The sequence below is a fragment of the Molothrus aeneus genome, chromosome 11 (assembly GCF_037042795.1).
Source record: "Molothrus aeneus isolate 106 chromosome 11, BPBGC_Maene_1.0, whole genome shotgun sequence".
NCBI lineage: Eukaryota > Metazoa > Chordata > Aves > Passeriformes > Icteridae > Molothrus > Molothrus aeneus.
In genome coordinates this window covers 11,922,315-11,944,460 of record NC_089656.1, presented here as the reverse complement: position 1 = coordinate 11,944,460, position 22,146 = coordinate 11,922,315, and the positions used below count along the sequence as shown (strand labels likewise).

At 38.5% G+C, this 22,146-nt stretch overlaps 1 protein-coding gene across 1 annotated transcript in view; it reads right to left on the bottom strand.

Annotated features, from left to right (window-relative positions):
- The window catches only part of SLC6A2 (solute carrier family 6 member 2), a 53,849-nt gene that overhangs the window by 7,851 nt on the left and 23,852 nt on the right, over positions 1–22,146 (bottom strand). Inside the window, 8 exon segments of the mRNA XM_066557363.1 lie at positions 1,265–1,364; positions 4,187–4,315; positions 6,843–6,955; positions 7,676–7,800; positions 8,508–8,611; positions 12,412–12,546; positions 13,276–13,414; positions 20,176–20,413. Of these exon segments, the coding sequence (XP_066413460.1) occupies positions 1,265–1,364; positions 4,187–4,315; positions 6,843–6,955; positions 7,676–7,800; positions 8,508–8,611; positions 12,412–12,546; positions 13,276–13,414; positions 20,176–20,413 (1,083 nt within the window).

The window sequence follows — 22,146 nt, the reverse complement described above, 5'->3', positions numbered from 1 at the left end:
ACAGCTGTCTGTGAAATAAAGTGCCTCCGTTATTTTGAGAGACAACAGCCCATGCACTGCTTGCTCCATGCTGATGTTGGGTGACAAAATTAGTGCATTAAAACTAGAAAGTATTCCTTTAATAGATTGAACAGCTTTATGCATGGATGCCATTCTTTCACTTCACTCACTCTCCAACAGTTCTTTAACTGCACGATAAAGTTTGTTTGGTTAGAAGAACATGGTAAGGCAGAGTGGATGGATAAATAAGTGACTGAGAGAGGCAAATAGCAATAAGAATCAAAATGTCTAAGAACCCTCTGAATCATATATTAGCTATAAGCACCATGTCTGAATAAAAATGAAAAGGGCTTTCAGAGGAAGAACAATCTTATTGGGAATCAGGGCAACTCATTCAATACTGGCTTAAAGGGAAGAAGATTTGCAGGCTGCTATGGCATTGAAACCTGGTAATAGTGAAAAGAGTTGAGATCAGCCAGGAACTAAAGCCTGAGAATAAAGAGGAGATTAGGAAGGAAAAGAAGAGGTCATTTTTTTAGGTGGCTATAGCACATCACTCTACTCTGATTGGCATAGAGTGATTCCAGTCTGGTGCCAGAGGTCAACTAAATACTCCTAAAGCTTGACACATTTGGGATGAAGTAAATCACTACTCCCTTTTTGTGGTCTAAGTTATTATCAAATACTAGAAATATATTTTCTGGTATCTAGTGTGTTGGGTATTTTATACCATTCTATGAAATAAATAAACTGCTAGTGTTTTACAATGAAATAGAATATTGTCACCAACAAAAGGGATGGATGTAGGAATTATTATAACTCTCTAAACACCACCTTTATTTGCGTTGTGTGGAGAGTCCTTGAGATTGGCCCTGGGGGACTAATGAAAAGTGAAAACAGGTGAGTCTGTATTTAGGCTAATCTATTTCTTTTTGAAATACCAAGTCTAAATCTGCTACTGCAAGTCATCAGCAATACTAAGAGTCATAAAATACTGGCAAAAGGAGTAACTTTTCCATCCCATCACAGTCCCTTTCACAAGGCTGTTTGCTTTGGCTTTGTGCAGGGTCTCAAAGCTTGGCCCACTGAATGTCTGCATTCCTGTCACTGCTCGTAAATCAGGTGAAATCACTCTATGAAACCTGACTTGTCATGGTTTTGCGTATTCAAGGCTATGCTGTTTTCCCTTAAAATGATGTGTAAGCCCATCATGAGCACTTGGAATTTTAGAAAAGCTTTTGCACATGCAAAAGGAAGAGCTTACCATAAAACCAGGAAACTCCAATTGCCTCCATTAGAACAGCAAACAATATTGAAGTCCCAGCTGCAAATGTGTCCAGAAGTGTGAGCACATAAATTCCACCCTGAAATGGGGAGTTAAAAGATGCAAGGACATGAAGTTACAAATAGAATAATCTCAAAGTTTAGTATCCACTTAACAGAAATCTGCTTTACTTGAAGCATTATCATAATCCAAGTATTTTAGTATGGATCTGATGCATCAGACACAGGCTCATATTTACATACAAAATAGTGGAATCAGATTTGCAACTCTTCTAAAGAGGGTTTTTTCCACCTGTGTCCTCACTTCACTGTGAAACAGAAATCTCATCTTAGATGAATGAGTTCTCGTGGCACTCCTGTTCAGTGGAGGTTTGGGGAAATGATCAGCAGCTTGTAGGGCAGGGCCTGTTTGTAGCAGTTAATGAAGAACTTCCCAAATTAATGGCAGGAATGGAGCACTCCAAGAGTTTCCATAGGCCCTTATCAGTCACTTTGTTCCTGAGGCCACTTGCTCTGCAGGCCAGTGAGTCTGCAGTGTTGGTCTGATTTCCCTTTTCCCTGACTGCCTGCATCTCTCACCCACTGCTCCTCCTAAGGCAGAGGGGGATGTTAATTCTGTCACCAGCACAGCCAGAAGCTGCTGTGCCCTGTCCAGTCTCTGGGCTCTGGTATTTGCAAACCTTTGCTCAGTGGGGACAGCAAACCTTGTCTTCCTTCACAACAGCACATTTTGTGCTTCAGTGGTTCATGACTGAGAGCTGGAAATGCATTTACTGAAATCTTGTTCAATTTTTCTTTTTTTTTTTTTAGCTGCAATTTCACTACTTTTTGCTGTGTTTTGCAGTGTTGTGTGTATTTGTGTAAATTACTACTAATTTTACTGAGTTTTAGCTACAGCAGAATGGAAAACCATGAGATGCAGATTTGTTTCAAAATGAACCCGGATAAAGAGTGTCAGGGAACTCTGTCACACATAAACAGCTGAAATGTTTGCAATTGTAGTAGATTTTTGTTAAAATATCTTTTTACAACCAAACTTAATCTGATTATGCCTGTTCAGAAAGGGAGGAAAAAAGGAATTATTTTCTGTGTTTTTACCACCAATGGTATAAATAGCACTTGTATTATTTAAATCTGTAGGTGATTTTAGTTTCTGTAATCAGCTGCCTTTTATTTTTTTAAAATATGTTTTTTTTCTGAAACAGCTGTGCATATTTACAAAAATAGGGAGAACAGTACTCAGGCCTCATGTAGGTTTTTAATTCTGTGGGGACTTGTCCAGAAATGGAATGAAGTTTGGTTGTTGTGTTAGAAAATGTTGCTTCTTAAATGACATTTGAGTTTGACCTCTTGTTTTTGCTCTACATCTGCTCCAAATGAATGCATTTGCCATCAACCTTAGCAAAGTGAATTACTAATAAGATTTTGTAAGAAACATGCTTGTTCCAGAAACAGGTACTTTTGAAAATAAAACCTTAAAAATTCAGGGGGCAACAATCAAACAATTTCATGTGACGTTCCCACAAGGGTTTTCCCTTTTATTTTTTGCACATCAGAAATGTTGTTCCTTAGTTACATGAACCAATACATTTGGGCTATTCTGGACAGTTTGTAAAGTCCAGCTAGGGGGGGTGAACTTCAGCCTAAACAGGCGCCATTATTTAAAAGCTCAAGTTAGGTCATTATTCTGAATAACTTTAGCACACTTGGAGGCAGTGGAATTGCACCCACTAGTACTTGTCCTGGTTCTTAACACTGAATTTTTTCCGATATTGTACTTCAGGAAATTTTACTGCAGCTGCAACTTTGAATAAGCAGGAGTATGCTCAGTGTTTAGGTATCAATAGAAATAGTATGGTATTAAAAGGATAGGTATTTTAAATATTTTTAGAGTCTCAAATATTTCTCAGTTTGAGGAAACTGGATCAAAAAATATTGGGGTATTTTAATGTAAAAAAGAACTTTGTTATTTATAAACTTATGCCATTTCAGTAATCTTAATAATAGATGTAGAAACCATCTCTAGGGATAGAGAGAGGTTCAGCACATCTGCTTTCATGGTGCTTTCTTAAAGTTTCAGTTGTTTTCTGAGAATTTCGGCATCTTTGTTAATAGGCCTCTCTCTGTCTTTTTTATGGTCAAAAAAAAAAAGAGAAAATTCTCTCCTGCCTAGAACACATTAATTTCATTCCTTAATTAGTTATAAAAAGCCAGATGAGGCAAAACATTCAGTCTGATGGTTATGATAAATGCAGGTTACTAAATGTTCAGGATAAGCTTTCTTTGTGCTTTATGTGGTGTTAACAGTAAAAGATGTCAAGATCAAGGTTCATGAAGGAACATGAAGAAACAAGGTGGGGAGAGGAGGTCATTACTCTACACTCTTTCCATAAGAAGTAAGTGTCTTTTGCTTTCTTTAATAGGAGAACAGCCAGGTCTGGTCACTTGAAATTCTTAGTTCCTCACAGAGAAATAAGCACTCTACACAATTCCATGTAATGTGATTAAAAAAATCCAAAACCAACCAAACAAACAAAAAAAAAACCAACCAAAAAACCAACAAAACAAAACAAAAAAAAAAACCAGCAAAAAACCCCACCAAACAAGCCCAAACAAATGCAAAAGAAAGCACACAGAACCAAATAAACCCAGCAGTAGCAGAGACAGTTGTTTGGAACAAAGACTTATAGGTTGATAGCAACAAGGACTTTGGTTGATAGCAAATGATCTTGTGCCAAAAACCAGAAAAGCTTCATATGTCAGATTAAAAGTGATGTCCTGAACAGAGTTTTTAAAGAACTAAAACTTATATTAGAATCATCTGAACCTATCCATATTTCATCTAACAAAATTAATGACATATTTTAGGTAATATTTTGATGGAAACTTTTGTTGTACTTACATTGGTAATGCAAAAAAGAGCAAGTAGGAAAGTGCCAAAAGAAACACCAAAGGTGAAGAGCTTTCTGTGCTGCTTCAGAAGGTGGAAATCATCTGCCAGGCCAGTGATGACAGCCTCCATCCCACCCATCTGAGCAGGGGAAGGCAAAAACTCTGTTAAACACTACTGGCTGTGGAAATACAGACTGAAGAATGCAAAGCAGTTTGTGAAATTAATACACAACCACTCTGTGGTTTCTGATATTTCAGCTGTAAGTCACTGGTGATATGAGGATTTCTTTTCTTCTGGTAAAGGGCTGGGTCAGGGAACTGGACATCAAGAGGGGAGGTTGTTGCCTCCATAGCTGTATCCTCTGAGGACTCTTGGCTGACTCAACAGAACAATAAGTAGACAGTACTTTGGGGAAAATAACATACATTTGAATATACTCTGGGGGAAAAGCTGCTAGCTTAAGTAGCTAAGCTCTTTAACATCCTTCTTAAATAAGGACAAGCACCTAAAGGAAATGTACTGAACAAAGATTGGCATTAGCCATTGATTAACAAAATCCAGTTTGACAAAAGTCTTTACAGATTTGGAAGAATTACTACAAAGGAAGCTTGATATATTTTTTTTGTTCACAAAATGAAAGAATTTTACTTTGCTTTCTAGAAGTTAATGAGGAACATTAGCTATTGTTTTGCAATACAGGAAAGGTGCTTTCCAAATTTTCATTTAAATTGCTGGATTATGTAGGTAGTTATGAATTTTAATTTCTTTCCATTAATGAAAACATTCTGCCCAGAACCTCCAATAAAAAGCTAGGAAAATAAATTTCAGTCTTTTATCATAGTAAACAAATGTATTTAATATTTTGGAGAGGCTTAATTCTATGCTTTTTGTGATGCTAAAAGACTAAGGCAAGCCCTGAAGTGCCTGGTGCAATTCAATAGCTGGTTAACAGGTGCTGACACAGCCTGTCTCTTTCCTATAAGACTTTGATTAAAATCTTCCTGATTGAAATCAGTAACAGAGAATTATCACCATAAAAAATACTGTGGGACTTGAGTTTTCTTTGGGAAATCATGACAAATCTTGAACCAGTAAATCCTTCCCCTTTTAGAAGGAAGGAACTAAACTTGGCCACAGTTCACTGTGTTTTAATTAGCTGCGGGTGAAAGATATTTCTCTATTTGTAGGAATAATATGTTCTGTAATCTAAAGTGTCTTTGTCACGTGTATGTTTCTTTACATTGCCCTACATTTACTGCTGTTGCAAAGTTAACTGTTTTGGATCTAGACACTTCTGAGCATAAATTTTCTTCTTTTCATTCGTCATCCTTTTCCTACTGGTCATTCATGTCTTTTCACTGTGCTAAATCCTTAATTTCAATCCTTTATACTTGTTTACAGTTGAAAAATTGTCAAGCTACAATCCCAGATATAATCTTCCCTCAAACTTTTGTCTAAGGATGCAGATCTTAGTCTATATAGACAAACTTCATTGGACCTCAGCTGGAATCCAAAAATCCAAACACTTTGGAAATATTTAGACCTGAATCTGACCTTTACAGCTTAGCCCTCACTCTACAAGATCTCATTCAGCTATTTGCCAATGATTATCAATGCTTCCTGCTGCAACCCTTTTTTTTTTTAAGTTTAATTTTGCTCTTTACCATGTCAATTCATTCTTTCCTTTTCTTGCCTTTGAAAAGGAATGAATTTTCCTGAGGTCGTAAGCAATGGAAACAGTGCTTTACCATCTCCAACAAGAAATTCCTGGATCAACTTTGTACATTCTGAACTTTAAAAGAGACTTCTATGCTTTGGAATAGTAAGAAACCTCTACCCTACTAAAGAGGATGAAAGTTTGTCCATGGTTCACTATTCCTTAAAGACCCTATTTGGTTCTGCAGAAATTTATCAACCTTTAAGCTAAATATAACAGGATGCCCTGAGACCTCTTTGCTAGAAAAACAGCAGTACAAAAGTTGTTTGGGGACTTGGAATATTTTCTGGGATGAAGTTTCTGTGATCCTGAATATTATGTTGTAAAACTTATCAAAGAGCAAATACGCTTCTTAGACCAGACATTTTACAGTAAGATTATAGGAAAATGAAGCCACTATGGAAATATTCTGGCATGATTTTAAAATTGTGATTAAATTTATAGGAAATTCTGCATCATGGCTTGTAGAAAAACAATGGGAGAACCTTCAGGCATTATCTGTCTAGAGCAGATTAATGGATTTCAGCACATAAAATAATCCCTTCTAGAACCCACTCTACTCAAAGTCTTATTTGTGTTTTGCAAGCAGGGCTCCAGAACCTTTTTGCAGGTTCATAGCAGTAATATTTTATAGTAGTGTTGTTGGACCTTTAAATAGTAATAACTGTTGATGAACAGCCCCTCTGTCAAGTCATAAAAAAGTAGCTGGGAGTAAATATTTACTGGCTTGTCCAAGATTTAATCTTTTCCTAAACCTCTTAATGATGGAGAGTCTTTATAAAACAGTGAGTAATAGTTATTGCTATGCTGTCTATGACTGTGGAAACAGGTTTAGGAAATGTACAGAATGTTTACTTGAAATGTAATCTGCTAAATGCAAATGCTTCTTTAGTTACAAAATATGACAGGAAAAGAACAATGTCAAGGCTAGAAGGAGAAAATACTCACAGAACTGTCAATGCCAAGTGTAAGGAGCATGATGAAGAACACCACAGCCCAAAATGTAGATCCTGAAAGAGTTGAAATTGCCTCTGGGTACAGGATAAAAACTAAACCAGCTCCTAGAATAGAAAAGAGGAAAAATGTCACTATTATGTTTCTTATCTTCACAAAAGTGCTCATTTTAATAAGATAAATTATGACTAAGTTGACTTTAATTTCAGTTCTTGTCATGCTCTGTGTATTGTTAAAACAAAATTTGCATTATACCAAAATATATCTAAAATGCTTTATTTATTTACTCATGATGGTTTAGTACTAAAAAAAACCCTATCCCATTGTTTTCCACTTTGAATAATATTTTGTTGGATTTGCAACATTACTAGTTATTGTTCAGCTATGTAGCGGAGAAGGAATTGTGTGGATGTGTTGCCTCTGGTAAGAGAACTCTTGGATGTGATGAGAGGGGCAGGAGCTGAGACCGTGGGTGACCTGTTCCCAGTGAAAGGATTATAGAGCTGATCTTAGCAGAACCATCAAAACGAGTCCCCTGGGGCACTGAACAGCAATGCTTTTGTAAGATTCTGTCCCATGCTTAACACCTGTTTGTTGAATGGAAAAAACCTTTGGGGGCAAGGTTCTGGGGAACCTCAGTTCAGTGGAGGTGAGGTGATGCCATAACATTTACAGTTCACAAGGGATTTAAACCCAGAGTTCTACTTCCAAGTAAGTTAATTCACTTCCATGAGATTTTCACACACTTGTTAGAAACAAATATAAACATATTTGCAGAGAAATGGTGGGGCAGAAGGGTTAAAATTAATATAGGATTAACTTCCTACCTTCAGTAGCTACATCCTCAATTTTAACTTTGTGCTCATGAGCCATGTAGCCCAATATGGAGAAAATGGCAAATCCTGAGATGAAGCTTGTGACACAGTTAATGGTGCTGGTCAGCAAAGCATCCCTAAACATGGAGAGAAGAACAGCCCAGTGAGAAAAATCTTTAAGAAATAGATGAAGATTTTCTTTAACATTTCCCACCCATCCTTCAGTTCACAATGCGTTTATAATATATGTGCTTTCTGAATTTATATTTCATTGGAAAAGTGATGCTTGTTTTTATTCCAAAATTTAATGCTAACAAAACATCTAAATGCTGGAATTTCTCAGAAGGTGCAGAGTGATTCTGGTTGAATTTCCATGGTGGTGATTCAGCAAAACACTTGAAAACTGACTTGATTTAAAGTGCATCCCTATACTGGAGTGCAATGTAAAATATCAGAAATATAATCCCAAAGCACAGAAACACTTCTGGAGGCTGGGATCTTTCTGCTTTTTGTTCCTGCACCAATAAGATTTCATCCTGTGTTCACTGTTGCACTTAATGGTACTTTTGAAAGGCAAACACCAGCACAGTTTACACAGCTGTCCAAAGTCCAAACCTAATCCCATTCTGCTTTGGAGAGCAGCAGATATCTTGGCAGGTTCCTGTTACTAAAATTTCACTCAAGAAGACAGTATTTCAAGATTTGTGTTGGTTACTGTGTCTACACAAAACTCACCATCATTAATATATGACTGAGGATAAAAGGATAGCTTAAAACTTCTTTCAGCTGCAGTCAGAGTAAAATAAAATAATTTTGCAGCAGTAATGGAAGAACTGGCTCTTACCTGTAGCAGTTGTTGTCGAACTTATTGTAACTGGCAAATGCAATTAAAACACCAAACCCAGCTCCTAAGGAGTAAAATATCTGAGTGGCTGCATCAATCCATACCTGCATAATGACACCAACAGTGCCAGGGTCAGTTCAGCCACAAGGATACAGCAGCAGAAAAGCAAGGAAGGGCTTTTGGAAAACAATTAGCATTCATGCCAAGGGGAGTGTAAATGTCACATGGAGCATGGCCCTGGTCTGGAATGGTCCCACCTGAGGTGGTGAGGGGGGAGCAGGAGCAGGGAAAGTCCTCAGAGCACACACACACTGCTGCCCTGGTGGGCTGTGCAGTGGGACAGGGACTTCTGAGATTTCACCCAGCACTGAAATGATCGCGGGGTTTTTCTCCTGAGTGGCAGAAATACACTTCCAACAGCTCTTGTTCCAAGTTAGTTTGGAATGTACAACCAGAAATCTAAAAATAGTTAATGGGTCAAGAGTTATAGGACATTTTCTTTCCCATACAGAGCTTCCTTTGTGTGATTGTTAGTGCACTCTACATGATACTTTCTTGGTTCAGGAGCTGAAGCATGGCAGATGTGCTGTGAACAGAACCATGCAGATTTCTCTCAGCTTTCTCACTTAGTTGGAGAAAGAGTTATTTCTGTGATAGTCATTAAATTTCAGTTTAGATGCAGCTTGATAATTTTAAGGATTTTCCACCAGGGAAGACATTTTAAAAGTATAATATTTTCTAAAGTGTCCTTCCTACCAATATCCATTCATCCAGTCAAGAACAATGCCACAGTCCTGGTTTCCTGAACCAGAAACCTGAAAATAGCTTTGGTTAACCCTCTTCTGTTGTTACACAGAGATTTTAAAATGAAAATCTTCAACAGCAGTAGAGAAGTCAGTGGTGTGAGTAATACTCAACATTTCTTAAAATGAGATCTGCAATGTTTGATTAAATCTGCCAAGAACTCTGAAAGAACTATGAAAAGCAATGGATTTCATCATTCATCCATCTCTACAAAATCAGATCTAATACAGCTATTCAGCAGCAACTTCTTAACAGATCTAAGCAGCTTATGAGCTCCCTCTGCATTGGGAGTTTAGCGCTACACTTTTATATTTGGCCTAGAGGAAAGGAAGATAGTGCCCTCTCCCATGCTGACATGATCTATGAAAGCACTTAGGCTGGTGATCTCTTTTTTCTCAACATAGATGATCAATGCTTTCAGCTGCTGCCTGCTGGACACTGTGAACCACTCATGGTACTCTGGGTTTGTAGAAAAACTTGATTTTATGAACTGTGGAGAGTTGATTATTTGAAATGTAATATGAGGAGCAGTCTATGGAGTGTTTATTGCTAGCCAGTGGATGGGAGGATATGATTTTCTCAAACTGTAGTTCATGCAGGGTTTTATGAATTTCTTTCAATGAACAACAAAACAATCCTGTAACCTTAATTCCTTACTCATTCTTTTTACATACCAGCTATATCTTAATATTCTATTTTCACACAAAGGTTGAGATCAGAGGGTTGTTCTCTCTGAAAAGCATCTATATGAACAGGAATGCAGAAAGAGGGATGAATTCTCCTATGTTTGTTCTTGTGTTTTGAAAAATTCCGATAACTTTTGCTGTTAATGAAATTCCTGAAAATTTTAAACATCAATTTTGTTAAACTATAACCAGATATGCACACTGCCACCAGAAGACACTTGTTTTTAGTGGTTCTGTGTCTCTTTTGTATCTTGGCAGTGCACTTGTACTCACCCTTTCTCACTATTCAAGCACCCCTAAGCACATGCTTAAGTCCTGTTGACTCCCAAAGGATTTAAGCACATGCTGAAGTATCTGTTGAGTAAGAGTCTTGGCTCATAGCAGCTGATTAAGAAACAAATTGGAAAGATCAAGGTGAAGGGAAAGAAGAACAGAAACCAGAAATCAAGATTAAATGCAAAACATTCTCTTTGTTCTAACCAAGCAGGATGTAAGAGAGCAGGGCTGGTTCTGCAGTTCGTGCTCAGGTTTCTTGTCACATCTTCTGATCAATGTGTGGTCCAATATATTTTATGATAGAATACTGTTTTTATTTGTATTAAAAATCAACAAATAGGAACATTTTACAGTAGGCAGTCATCAGTCTTTGCAGCCTTCTTCAGTGTTTATGCTGTTTATAACTTTTATGCAGTGCAGTTTGTAGCTCCACAAAAATGGGGCACACATTGACCAAGGTCAGGGTGCTCTGAGGGCTCTTAGAAGAGCCTTGGCAGAGCCCTCTGTGGGTCACCACCTGTGACTTAGGGTGTTTGTCAGATTCTTCATTTGGAAGAAATAGAATCATATATCACATCTGGGCATGCATTGACATAGAAACAAAGTGGGATTCTATTCTTTGGAGCCTGAGGATGAAGATTAAACACACAAGGCTATCGCAGCAGCAAGGATCAGCCTCCAAGGGGGAAGGGCTGGCATGAAAAAGCAGTTAGTGCCACTTCTCAGCACAAGTGATCTTATTCTAGTGTAACTTTTTGTTGCTTGAAAAATGTAGTCCTAGAAACAAATAACTTTAGGGTCATCTAAATAGCAGCTGCAGAAATATTAAGCCAAGAAAGGGCAGCACACAGCAGCAGAAGGCAGATGTGATTATGGAGGCCTGGTACAGCTAGTACAGCTCCATAGACACCTAGCTGAAATTGTGGTGTTTATTTCCAAACAACACTTAAAATATATAAGAAAGATATAAGCACCTGCTTTGCTCATCTTGACATCTTTGTATTTATGTGTATGCATAAATGTGAATTACTGGGGTGGCTACTGCCTTGTGACAAAGGTGGGTGAAAATCCCATATTTGAAGTTTGATTGGATTATTCCAAAATAGACATGGGGTCTGAGTCTGTTTTTGAAGAAATGCCTGCTTTCAAATTTAGCATTAAAAAGCCAGAAATGTATTTTTTTGGCTAAGAATATTAAAAATGTGTCTGTATTATAACACTTGAGGTCTTTTTTAATAATTCGGGAAAATCAAGATAGGATTCATAGGAAAGGTACAGTGCAACTATAGACAGACTATAGGCATTTTTGAAAGCTGCAATTTTTCAAGATGATGCATATCCTTCTATTAAAATGATGTCTATTCAGATTTATAACCATTTGAATGGCCTTGTGACCCATCCATAGAGATACTACTGTCTTATAAATGTTTTATGCTATTTTTAGTTTAGTAGAGGGGAGTTAATGTAGTCTTTGTTTTTTGTAGGTCTAAAATGCTGCCAGTTTCATGTATTGGTGACTGTAGGTGTAGGTTTTGCTTTACAATGTATGAAATAAGTCTTAGTTCCAAGTTACTCCACAAATTGGGTTGATTTGTATATGTTCAATGATAGAGTGAAATGTACATCACTTTCAATAGTAAGATAAGAACATGATACTTTTGAAAATTTTACTTGTATGAAGGACCATGGTTTCATTAGGTGAGTTAGTCCTGATTTTGTATATTTTTCAAGGTTTGCATAGGCCAGTATTTTTGTTTTCTAGGTTAATATTTAAGCTAGAGATTCAGAAAGCAAGATTTTTTTTTTTGAGGGAATTCTTAGCCTTTTGAGAACTAAATTTTTGCATGACTCCAATTTCCAGTATAATGATATTGCTGTTTACTGCGTGCACAGTCAAAGCATGGACTTTTTTGGGTCTGTAAGTGCCTTCACAGAGGTGTTTTGTGATCTGAACTGTTTGGGCTCAGGGTAAGATAGTCCTGTTTGGGAGAGTATTGGAATGTTAAACTGTCAGAGAAAGGGGACCAGTGCTGAGGCAGAAGTGTGGCTATTTAATTTCAGAAGTTAGCTGTAATAGTTTCAGTAAAAAGGGCAATATGTTTCATAATTAGGGAATGAGAACAGAAGAATACACTTACTGTGGCTTCTTTTAATCTTCTGAAGTCTATATGCAGGTATGCATTTATTCCATTGTATGCACCAGGCAGGGTTATTCCATGTATTAATAAGACAAATAATACAACATAAGGCAAAGTGGCTGTTATCCAAACAACCTGCAGACAAGAGAGATCCCAAAGGTTAATCAGCTGTTACAGAAGATTTAAGAATATGTAACAAGTACAGCTGGCATTTTCTTGGTTTAGTCCATTCGGTTTGATGGAGAAGCTCTTTTTAGGACATGAGGGAAAATGCTGTTACCTGTCAGGAATCTTTTCATATATAAGTTTACAGATACCAGTAGGAGACAGTTTTGACAAACAGAAGACAGTGTCAGTGTGTGTTAGACTGCTGATTACTCCTCATCTCTCTGTTGTTTACTGAGAAGTGCAGTCATTGCCTGATGTTGTGATACTTTCATGAAAATGTACAAAAAGCTCTCAGATGTATCCAACTCTAGAATTTCTGTTGAGATATTTTGTGAGGGATGTCAAAGAGTGATTTCCAATGACTTTCATCAACTATGTCTCTTGACATGGCATTTTATATAATACAACCAAAGTCTCTTATATCATTGAAATATTAGAACACTTGGCTGAGAAGAAGATGCACATTTAAGACAATCTTGTTTATTTAAAAATATTTTCTGGATGAAACCACCAATGTTGAATTGAAAATAATACATTTATAAAATTTTCTGTTGGAATACCACACAAGAAATGTGATAGTTTGATCCCTGAGAATGCCTCAAAATCAGTGATTTATTTTCTTGCTTTCTAAAATTAGGAGACTTCTTAAAGTAGAAAAAGAATGTAGTCAAGACAGAAGGACAATATTAGCTCTACCTTTCCTGAAGTCTTCACTCCTTTCCAGAGACTAAAGAAAAGAATGATTACCACCACCAAGAGGCAGAGGGAGAGCTGCCAGCGAGGCAAGCCAAGGTCGTGGATTCCACGGCTCTCGTGCAGGTGCAGAACTCCCCTCCTACACACCAGACACACAGAAACAGAGTGAGGTCACTGGGGGAAAAAGGCTTTTGCATTCTCCTGCTGTGGGCAGCAGGAATGGAAATGGCAGCAGTAGAAGCCCTACTGGCATCACAGGCAGTCAGTGGAGGTGGTTTGTGAAGCCTCTGTACTCTGTCAATTCCTCAAATTATGTCCAAAGCTTGTCTTAAGTACAAGTTTCTGAAAGCAATCCTTGCTTCATAAATAGAGAGATGTTTGTCCAATTCTGCTAGCAAAATAAACTCTCAGAATTCAAATGAGTCAAAAAGAAAGGAAAAACCATTGGTAGTAAGACAACTAGAAATAGTGTTTTGCTTGCAGATTGTTGTTATTGGGAAAAGAATGAAAGTAGGTGAAAAATACATGCAAAAATGGGAAGAGAATATTATGGAGGGAAAGACTGAGAACAAACATTAACAGATCAAGCTGACATGGAATAGGGATCTATTTAATTAGACTGGACAAAATGCAAGAGAAATAAATTGTTTAAGCTTTCTGATAGTCTAGTCAGAGCTCTAGAAATATTTAATTAAAACACCACCAAGAATCAAGCTACATGCACTAGAAATCAGGGATTTGTGCAGAGGGGCTTGGTTTATCCCAAGACTGCATCCCATGTAAGAGAGTGTAAATTACATTTGCAATGAGATTGTACATCCAGGTTCCCAGAGTCTGTCCACCTCTCTGCAGGAGGGGCAGGATGTGAAGGGCTCTCAATTTGAAGCTGCATTCAGACATTCTGGTTCCTCCCAAGGGAAATTTCTTTTCATTCTCTCTTGCCCTGTGCTCTCTTCTGGGAAGATTCTCCCAGTCACCCAAGAACTCTGGCACCAGTTCCTGCCTTACTTCCACACTGCATTCAGCTAAAGGGAAATGGTTCACCTCCACAGAAATCTGCAAACAGTGATTTGTTTGTAAGTACCTCTGACTCTGTTTAGTCTTTGTGCAGCACTTGGGTCTCCTTTGATTTGGCATCAGACCCTGAACAGCCAGCAGAGGCAGCTCAGCTGCTTGGTGCTCACACATAAACCCTACTAAAACCAAATTATTGAGGAGGCAGTGGGGCAGCTGCTCAGTAGGACTCAGTAAATGAAGAACCCAGTCATAGTTTTAATAACAGGAAATGTTGGAACTAATAAATTCTTCTCTCTGTCTTGGCTTTCCCATCTGTAAAATAAGGATTGTTACTAATGTGTGCTTTGTCTCTACTCTGAGCAATTCAGAACAGTTTTATTACAGAAGTGGTGAACATTAAAGTGGTGAACATTGGTTCCCATAAACAGGGAACCAAACCAGGAAATAAAGAAATTCCAAAGGTTGTGACCTGAAAATTATTCTATCATTTTCACTCCAACACATTTAGCCTATAGCTAGAAAACAGATTTAAGAGTTTTAAGTGTAGAATTCTCTGGAATGGTTTTGTCAGACTGGTACTTTCTAGGGAACTTTATGTATTATTCGTCCCTGGACAGATTTATGTGGTTGTCTTTTCAGAAATTTAGAAAACTTTGTATAAATAGATAAAATTTAAGGTCCTGGAGCAGGCCCCATTTTTTCAATCCAAAATCAATCATAATTTTCATTTTTGGTCCAAATGTGTTTACACAGCTCTATAAGCTCATTCTTTCTGTTTTTTATTAGAGGTGAAAGTTACTTGGGAAATTTAATGTGCTCAATAGAAGGGTGTCATTTATCTAATTTTTAAATGTGTTGGATCAGATTGATTCAGAATTCAAGAATGTCATCACTTCTCATTAAACTAGTATGTTAACTATCAAATTTATTTGTTACTTAATGTATTAAGTACTTCTAGGAACATCTAAGTACATCTAAAAGTTAATAGTCACATTTGTGAGATCAAACCCAAACAACTTGCATAAACTAAGAATCAGCAAAATGGATCAGGTGTCCCAAGTTATAGTCCCTATTCTGATATTTAGACTATGTTTTTATTATTTAAAACTTAATGCAAATTGTAGACTGAAGATGCTAAAAGAACTGTGAGTGTATACAATGTGCAATCTATAGAAATTAAATTGCATACTCAATTTAGAAGGCAATTTGAAGCATGATAATTGTGCTCAATTAGAAAGCTCTTCTACATGCATCTTCTGTGTTATATATTTGGGCAGCCACAGTTCAGTCATCATTGCTGCCAGTTTCCTTCAGAGCATGAAATGTGCTTTTCCTTTACCTGTGGAAGGCTAGGCTATCTGCATGATGTGGATAGAGCCCTTACTGCAGAGTTTGCCAGGCTCCAGGTATGTTTATTTCCCAACTAGCACTGCTTAGATTCAGCTTACATTCAGCTGTATATTCATGGCAGTTTGTGCCCACACAGCAGTGTGAGGCAGAGCTTGTGGTACAAATCCTGTAGAGCTGAGCTGGCTCCATGCAGGCTGGCCAGCAGGGTGTCTGTAACAGGGCTGGGGGTGCAGTGCAGGGGGAGCAGGGTGGCTCCACGTGAGGTGCCACAGGGGTAGCCTGGCTCAGGCCCAGCCCTGCCATACCCAGGGCTGCTGTCTGAGCTGCTTGGGTGTCTCTGGATGCTTTGTAAAGAGCTCTGAGTTAGGCACAGCTGCAATGCTGAAGGATATCCTGGCTCTGGACAGTGCTGTCCTACAGCCCAGAGATGGAGAGCAGCTGAGCCATCCAAGGTGCAGGGCTTGTGTGAGCCCTGGGTGCCTCACCCGCACCCTGGGGTGCTGGCCACAATCCAGCCAGGGGGATGCAGCAGCATCTGGGTTTTTCTCTAGATATTTCAGCTCCCTCTTGTGTTGGAGAATGGAGCTGTGTAATGGACTGCAAGCTAGATTTTGGGAAACACATAATTTACCAGTGGCACCCTGGCTGGCTTATCATAAATTATTATTTGTACTTAATCATAGAACAGACTAAGTTTGAAGGGACCCTCAAGGAGTACTGGTTGAGTACAACTGTTAGATCTACATAGGACATCTCTGAGAAATGTCCACATCTTCCATGCCTGAGAGCATTATCCAAACACTTCTTGCACTCTGTCAGGCTTGGGGCTGTGACCAGTTCCTTGGGAAGTCTGTTCCAGTGGCCAGTCACCCTCTGGGCAAAGAACCTTTTCCTGATATCTGACCTAAACCTCCCTTGACACAACTTCAGGCCCCTCCCTTGGGTCCTGTCACTGTCACCACAGAGAGAGATCAGTGCCTGTCTCTCCTCCTGCTCTCTCAAGGAAGCTGGACCTGCACTGAGGTCTCCCCTGTCTGCTCTGCTCCAGGCTGAACAGAGCCAGTGACCTCAGCTGTTCCTCACACAGTTTGCCCTCAAGGCCCTTCCCCATATTCACAGCCTTCTTTTAGACACTCTCTAACACCTTAATATCTTTTTTTATATTGTGGTGCCCAAAACTGCCCCCAGCACTCGAGGTTAGGCCCCCCCCAGAGCAGGACAATCCCCTTCTGTGCCCAGCTGTCCCTGTGATGGCCTGATGTCCCCAGGACAGAGGGGAGTGGGCAGACTTGTGAATTCTGTGAATTTGCTTTGCTGAATATGGCATGAAAATTTCCCTGTAAAATTTCTCATGCAGAAAGGATGGATTACAGCCCTGAGAAAAAGTATTGTCAGAGGGGAATAGCTGTAGCCCAATAATGTTGACATTTTCACTGATTTTTCTATAAAATGGCCAAGATGTGTTTCTACAACAGATTGTGATTTTTTGCAGGTGCAGTACCTTGTGAGAAGAATAGTGCTTTTGTTCCTCCAAACTGGTATTTTTTAATTGTCAGCATAAATGAAAGCAGGATGGTAAAAGACTTTTTGCAGACACAAGAATGGAGAGAACAAATATAAAATATGCCTGTGCTCAGATCAAGTATTAAAATAGGAGCAATATGGAGTAGATAGGGGAAGTTCATTTGTGATGTACTTCTGTTCTTCCAAAAAAAGAGAAAGGTTTATCTTGAATTATTTTAACATGTGTGAAAAGGATAGAAGGTTCTTTTCATTTTCTGTATTTAATTCCAAACCACTGAAGAGGGAAGGAATTAAAGTAATGTGTGTACCTAAAGAAATGTGGAATTGACATTTTATTCCTAACTGGAATATTACTGGCTATTACTTAGCAGAAAGGCACCAGTTGATATTGGATTTTAGCTTGCCAAGTTTACAGTGTATAAATACTTGATAGCTGATTTCAAGCATCTCTAATGAAGTATTGTAGAGGTCTTGCTCCTTCCTGTTGTAAGAAGTTGTCCCCATGACATCAGTGGTGCCTTGGCCTGAATTAAGCCTCTACAACTGAAACCAGACTTGGTAAAATGAAACTCTCTAGAAGGACATCAAACTTAAGCTCTGCCCAGGTCTTGAGGCTTGAAAACAAAAGCCAAATATGTTCTTCAAGGTTCTCCTGTCACTGCCTTGTCATGGAATTTGCAACTTGAAATGATTTCTTCTAAGTCTTAGGCTTAGAGGTTTCTCTTTGCTTTTCCTCCCAGCCAGATACTGGACAGCTGATAGATTTGGCCTAGATTGCAAGTTTTCCCTTTTCTCACTCAATATAAGTAGTGACAACCAGCATATTTCTGCTGAATTTGAGGTACCTTTCTTGTAGTATTTGATGAACTGTCACATCACAGCACTCCCACTTCCTCCTACAGTTTATTCCTGTGCTGCTGGATATAGAAGCAGCCAGCTCTGGCAGCTACAGGGCTTTAGGAAATAATCAACTCTAAATCCTTGGTCAGGCCAGCTTAGTGTGAAGGAATTATGTCCCAAAAAGCAGTGTCTGTGTCTTTTCAGAATAATCATACTAGCTCTCTGCTTGAGCCCTGTCTTGGAAGTACCTCTTTTCAGTCACTCTCCAACTGCAAGGTAAATGTTTGGTGTTTCTGGTCTCCCTGCTTCCCCCTCAGCCTGCCCACCCAGGCCAAAGCTTTGTGTGTGAGTGTTCTGATGTAACTGTACAAACCAAAGAACCAAGTTTAAGCTGTATCGCTTCCCATTTCCTTTTGTGACTCTGGCACAAAATATGAAACTTTATAATCAAAAGATTCAACTCTCCTTGTTGTAAGAAGACCATGAGCATGGGTTATTTGATATAGGAAAGAAGCTGTTTTCTGATTCAGTTTATAGGTTGGATGTGAATACACTGAGACTTTGTACAAGTTTGAGTCGACACCTGAGCTGTACAGCTGGGCCTGATGAGCTCATCCAAATACTGGATAAATGAATATAATGCCCCTTGTGATTCCCTGTTTTTACAGCTGGGAAAACAGATGTTATAGAGTGTTTTAGTTAAGTGGTTACCCTTCTCATTTTTGCAATGTAATCTAGTCATTAATAAGTACAAGGCCTAGTGACCTAATTACAGCTGCAAAATTCAGGGATTAAAGCAAAATGAAACGTCAAATTCCCTTTTTGTTCTTACCTTGTGAACACTGCACCTTGAATTTTTTCATGATGAGGGAAGGACCATATTATTTCAGTGTACAAACAATCATTAATTGAGCTGTTTCCCAGATCAGTGGAACTAAATCAAAACATCATTAATTGATTCTACCACAACCTCACCCACTACAAAGTCAAAATCATTACCCAAGCAAGATGTGATAGCAGAAGTTGCTTAGAACCATTTTAAATAATTAAAAGGCAAAGCAGGAAGGTAGGGATTGCATTTTACTTTACTGAGGCTTAAGCCTTTTATTGTAAGGGCAGTAGATTTCACAGCTGTCATTATTTGCCATTTCAGTAAGCTCCTTTGAACTCAACCCCCCATCTTGTTTTCAAAGCCCTGAGTTTCGTTTACCCAAACCCCTGCCAGCAGTTTGTGTATCACTACTGATCTTTCAGTGCTGTCTTCAGAGAAAATCAGTGGCCACAAATGTTGAAGAGCTATAAACAGAGACCCCAAGATCCCTACTGGCTATTTATGGTAACAGTGTTTTCCCTTTGTTTCTGCAAGGTTGGACTAACTGCTTAGCAGGTGCGTGCCCTAATACCTTTCTACTCCAAACACAGAAATATTAATTGATTCATTATTCAGATTAATTCAACAGCTGATTCAATAGCTTGATGCTCATCCCCTTTCTCCTAATCAAATCCCATTTTCCCCTATAAGCCCATAATGAAAATATTTATACAGAGTTTGGTATCTTTGTTTTATAGTTCAGTTATTAACTTATGTACCTTTTGGGGTTTGATTCAAGCCTGCCCTTGCCTGTCTCAGCCCAGGTTGCAGAACACTCTTTTGCTTAGGCATTGGTAAAAGCCTGTCTTGCTATAACCTGGCTCTTTCCTCCTGCTCAGTGTTTTATATCACTTCACTGAACTATTGAAGCAGTGGAACAAACAGAGGTCTGCTGTTGCTCTGAAACTTTGTGGAGTAGAGCAGCAGTCTAAATCTGTGACCAAATGGTTATTTTAAAGCCTCAAATTCATCTTAGTTTGGCATGCAGTCACCTCTGTCAGAATATTGCTGTATTTCCTTGCCCTAGCAAAGCTGGTGCAAGCAAAAGTGGCACATGGAGAACATTTGTGTCTTGTCCAATTCCATTTTGCTCAGTAGCAAGCACTGCATTAGTACAGGGGAAACCAAAGATCACAAAGGCAAAAGTCAGTCACCCAGGCATACAGACCAACATTACAGCTCCATTTTACCCTTGGTCTTCTGATGCTTGCTCCAGAGGCTGGACACAAACTATTTTACCTTCAAGAGGAAACTCCCTTAGAATTTTGAATAAATAGCAAAGTTAGGTCAACACTTACTCATAAAATTCAGCTGCAGGAGTGAGCTTGTACTTGGAGTATTTAGTACCATTGCCAAGCACTGATGCATTGAAGAGTTTTGGATCTGTACAGTTTGGGCTGTTCCAGCTGTTGTGGCAGTTTGTCCAGGGGAGCTCAAATGTGAATGATGAAAATAGATAATACAGAGACCAAGCTATGATAACGTTGTAGTAGAAACCCACGTAAAGAGCTATGAGTATCACTGCATAGCCTACACCTAAAGACAAAGGAAAACTAGATTATACATTGCATTTGACATGCCACAGTGTACAGAAACACAGTTAAATTCATGATTGCAAATTCATTTTAGGTCTTCACACCAATAAAAAGGAATTTTTGACATTTGCGTACACATATGTGGACACAATGTACTTGACCCCTGAACAAAAAATTACAGAAATGGTTCTGGAAAATAACTGGCTTTTATCAAATCTACTTGTTTGTCAGAAAAAGAAATTAAGCAGTGCAACGTCAAAATTTGTCCTTGTACAACTCCATTGCTGATTTGCTTCCAATGCAGAAGATTGCAAGCCCATGTTAGGAGCGAAAATCACTTCATCTTCGTGACGTCAGGGACCTTGGCAACTTCTCTTGGAAAAGTAAAGCTGGACACTTAAATGAAGTTTCCCTATGCCTCATGTTCCCACCCTGAACTAGTTTGGAACAGACACTGATCCCTCTCTTGTTTCTTTCCCATCACTACTCTCTAGATTGGCTTCCATCAGCGTGTAACTGGCTCCAAACCATGCATCAAACAGTCTGTGCTGCTCCACTGAGGGCTCCAGGTGGTTTTGGGCATGCCAGTAAAACTTGGTGAATATCAAGCTGGGGCTAAAGTGTGTGTGACATTCAACCCCTTTGTACTTTTCTGTAATCCCCAGGATTACAGAATTCAGAGTGTAAGCATTCTCTTTTGACTTTGAACATTTGCTTTGTATTTTTGCATATCATGAAGTGTGGCTGGAGGGTCTCTTTAGCAAAAGCACCCCAGAAAGTGCACATTCTCCTTATGAAAATGGACTTTTCCCAACAGTTTGGGAGGAATTTTTGATACAAATGTTGGACTCCAATAAAAGTTCGTTGGCAGAATTGTTCAGGAATCCTGCTTTGCCTTGACTTCAATCATTCTTACTGAGTGTGCAGCTTTGTTCTCTGAATCCTCCCTCAAAGTTGTATGTACTGCATATAAAAGGTAGGGAGTACAGTTATTTTATCAATGTCATCACTGTCACAGTAGCTACTATCACAGCAATGAAGTGCAAACCTTTACTTATATTTTTCTTCAGTTTAATTTTTGGTATTGGAGGCCTAATAGTTGGAGATTATTAAGCTTTCTTATTCTTTATAAAGGAAAGAAGTAGCAAATGCTGTGAGTATTAATCCAGGTTTAAAATTTGCATAAGGAACAGATGCTGACCCTGAAGGAGTTGGCAGTTCAAAGACTGCTGCATGTACAAAAGTTACTCTTTGCTCTGCAGGAGGCTTTTAATCTGTAAACCTGTTTGCTCCTCCCTAACAATGGGGAAATAATTGTGAAAGTAAAGATGAAAAAGTATTTTCAAATCCTTGGTGCTTAAATGAATTCAGTACTTGAACACTTGAACTCTAGTGAATACACCATGATCAATAGAATGGAGAGGAGGGAGGAATCCCCAAAAAGAAGAATTCTTAAGTATTAAGGTGAATGCTAAAACACTAACTATGGATAATATATTAAATATTAAAATTAGATTATTTGTTGTTGAAAAAAGTTTCTGAAATTCCTCCAGTCCAGGAGGACAAGAGATGTTTAATATCAAGACTAAAAAATACTGGTTCAAATGTGTTTTAAATAGCTCTTCTCTGTAATCTTAAGAATGTTCAGGAATGAATTTGCTTTTATGTTTCTAGATTTTCTTAAAAGTAATGCTGCACCACCCACAGTCTAAAATAGACTCAGGAAAAAAATGC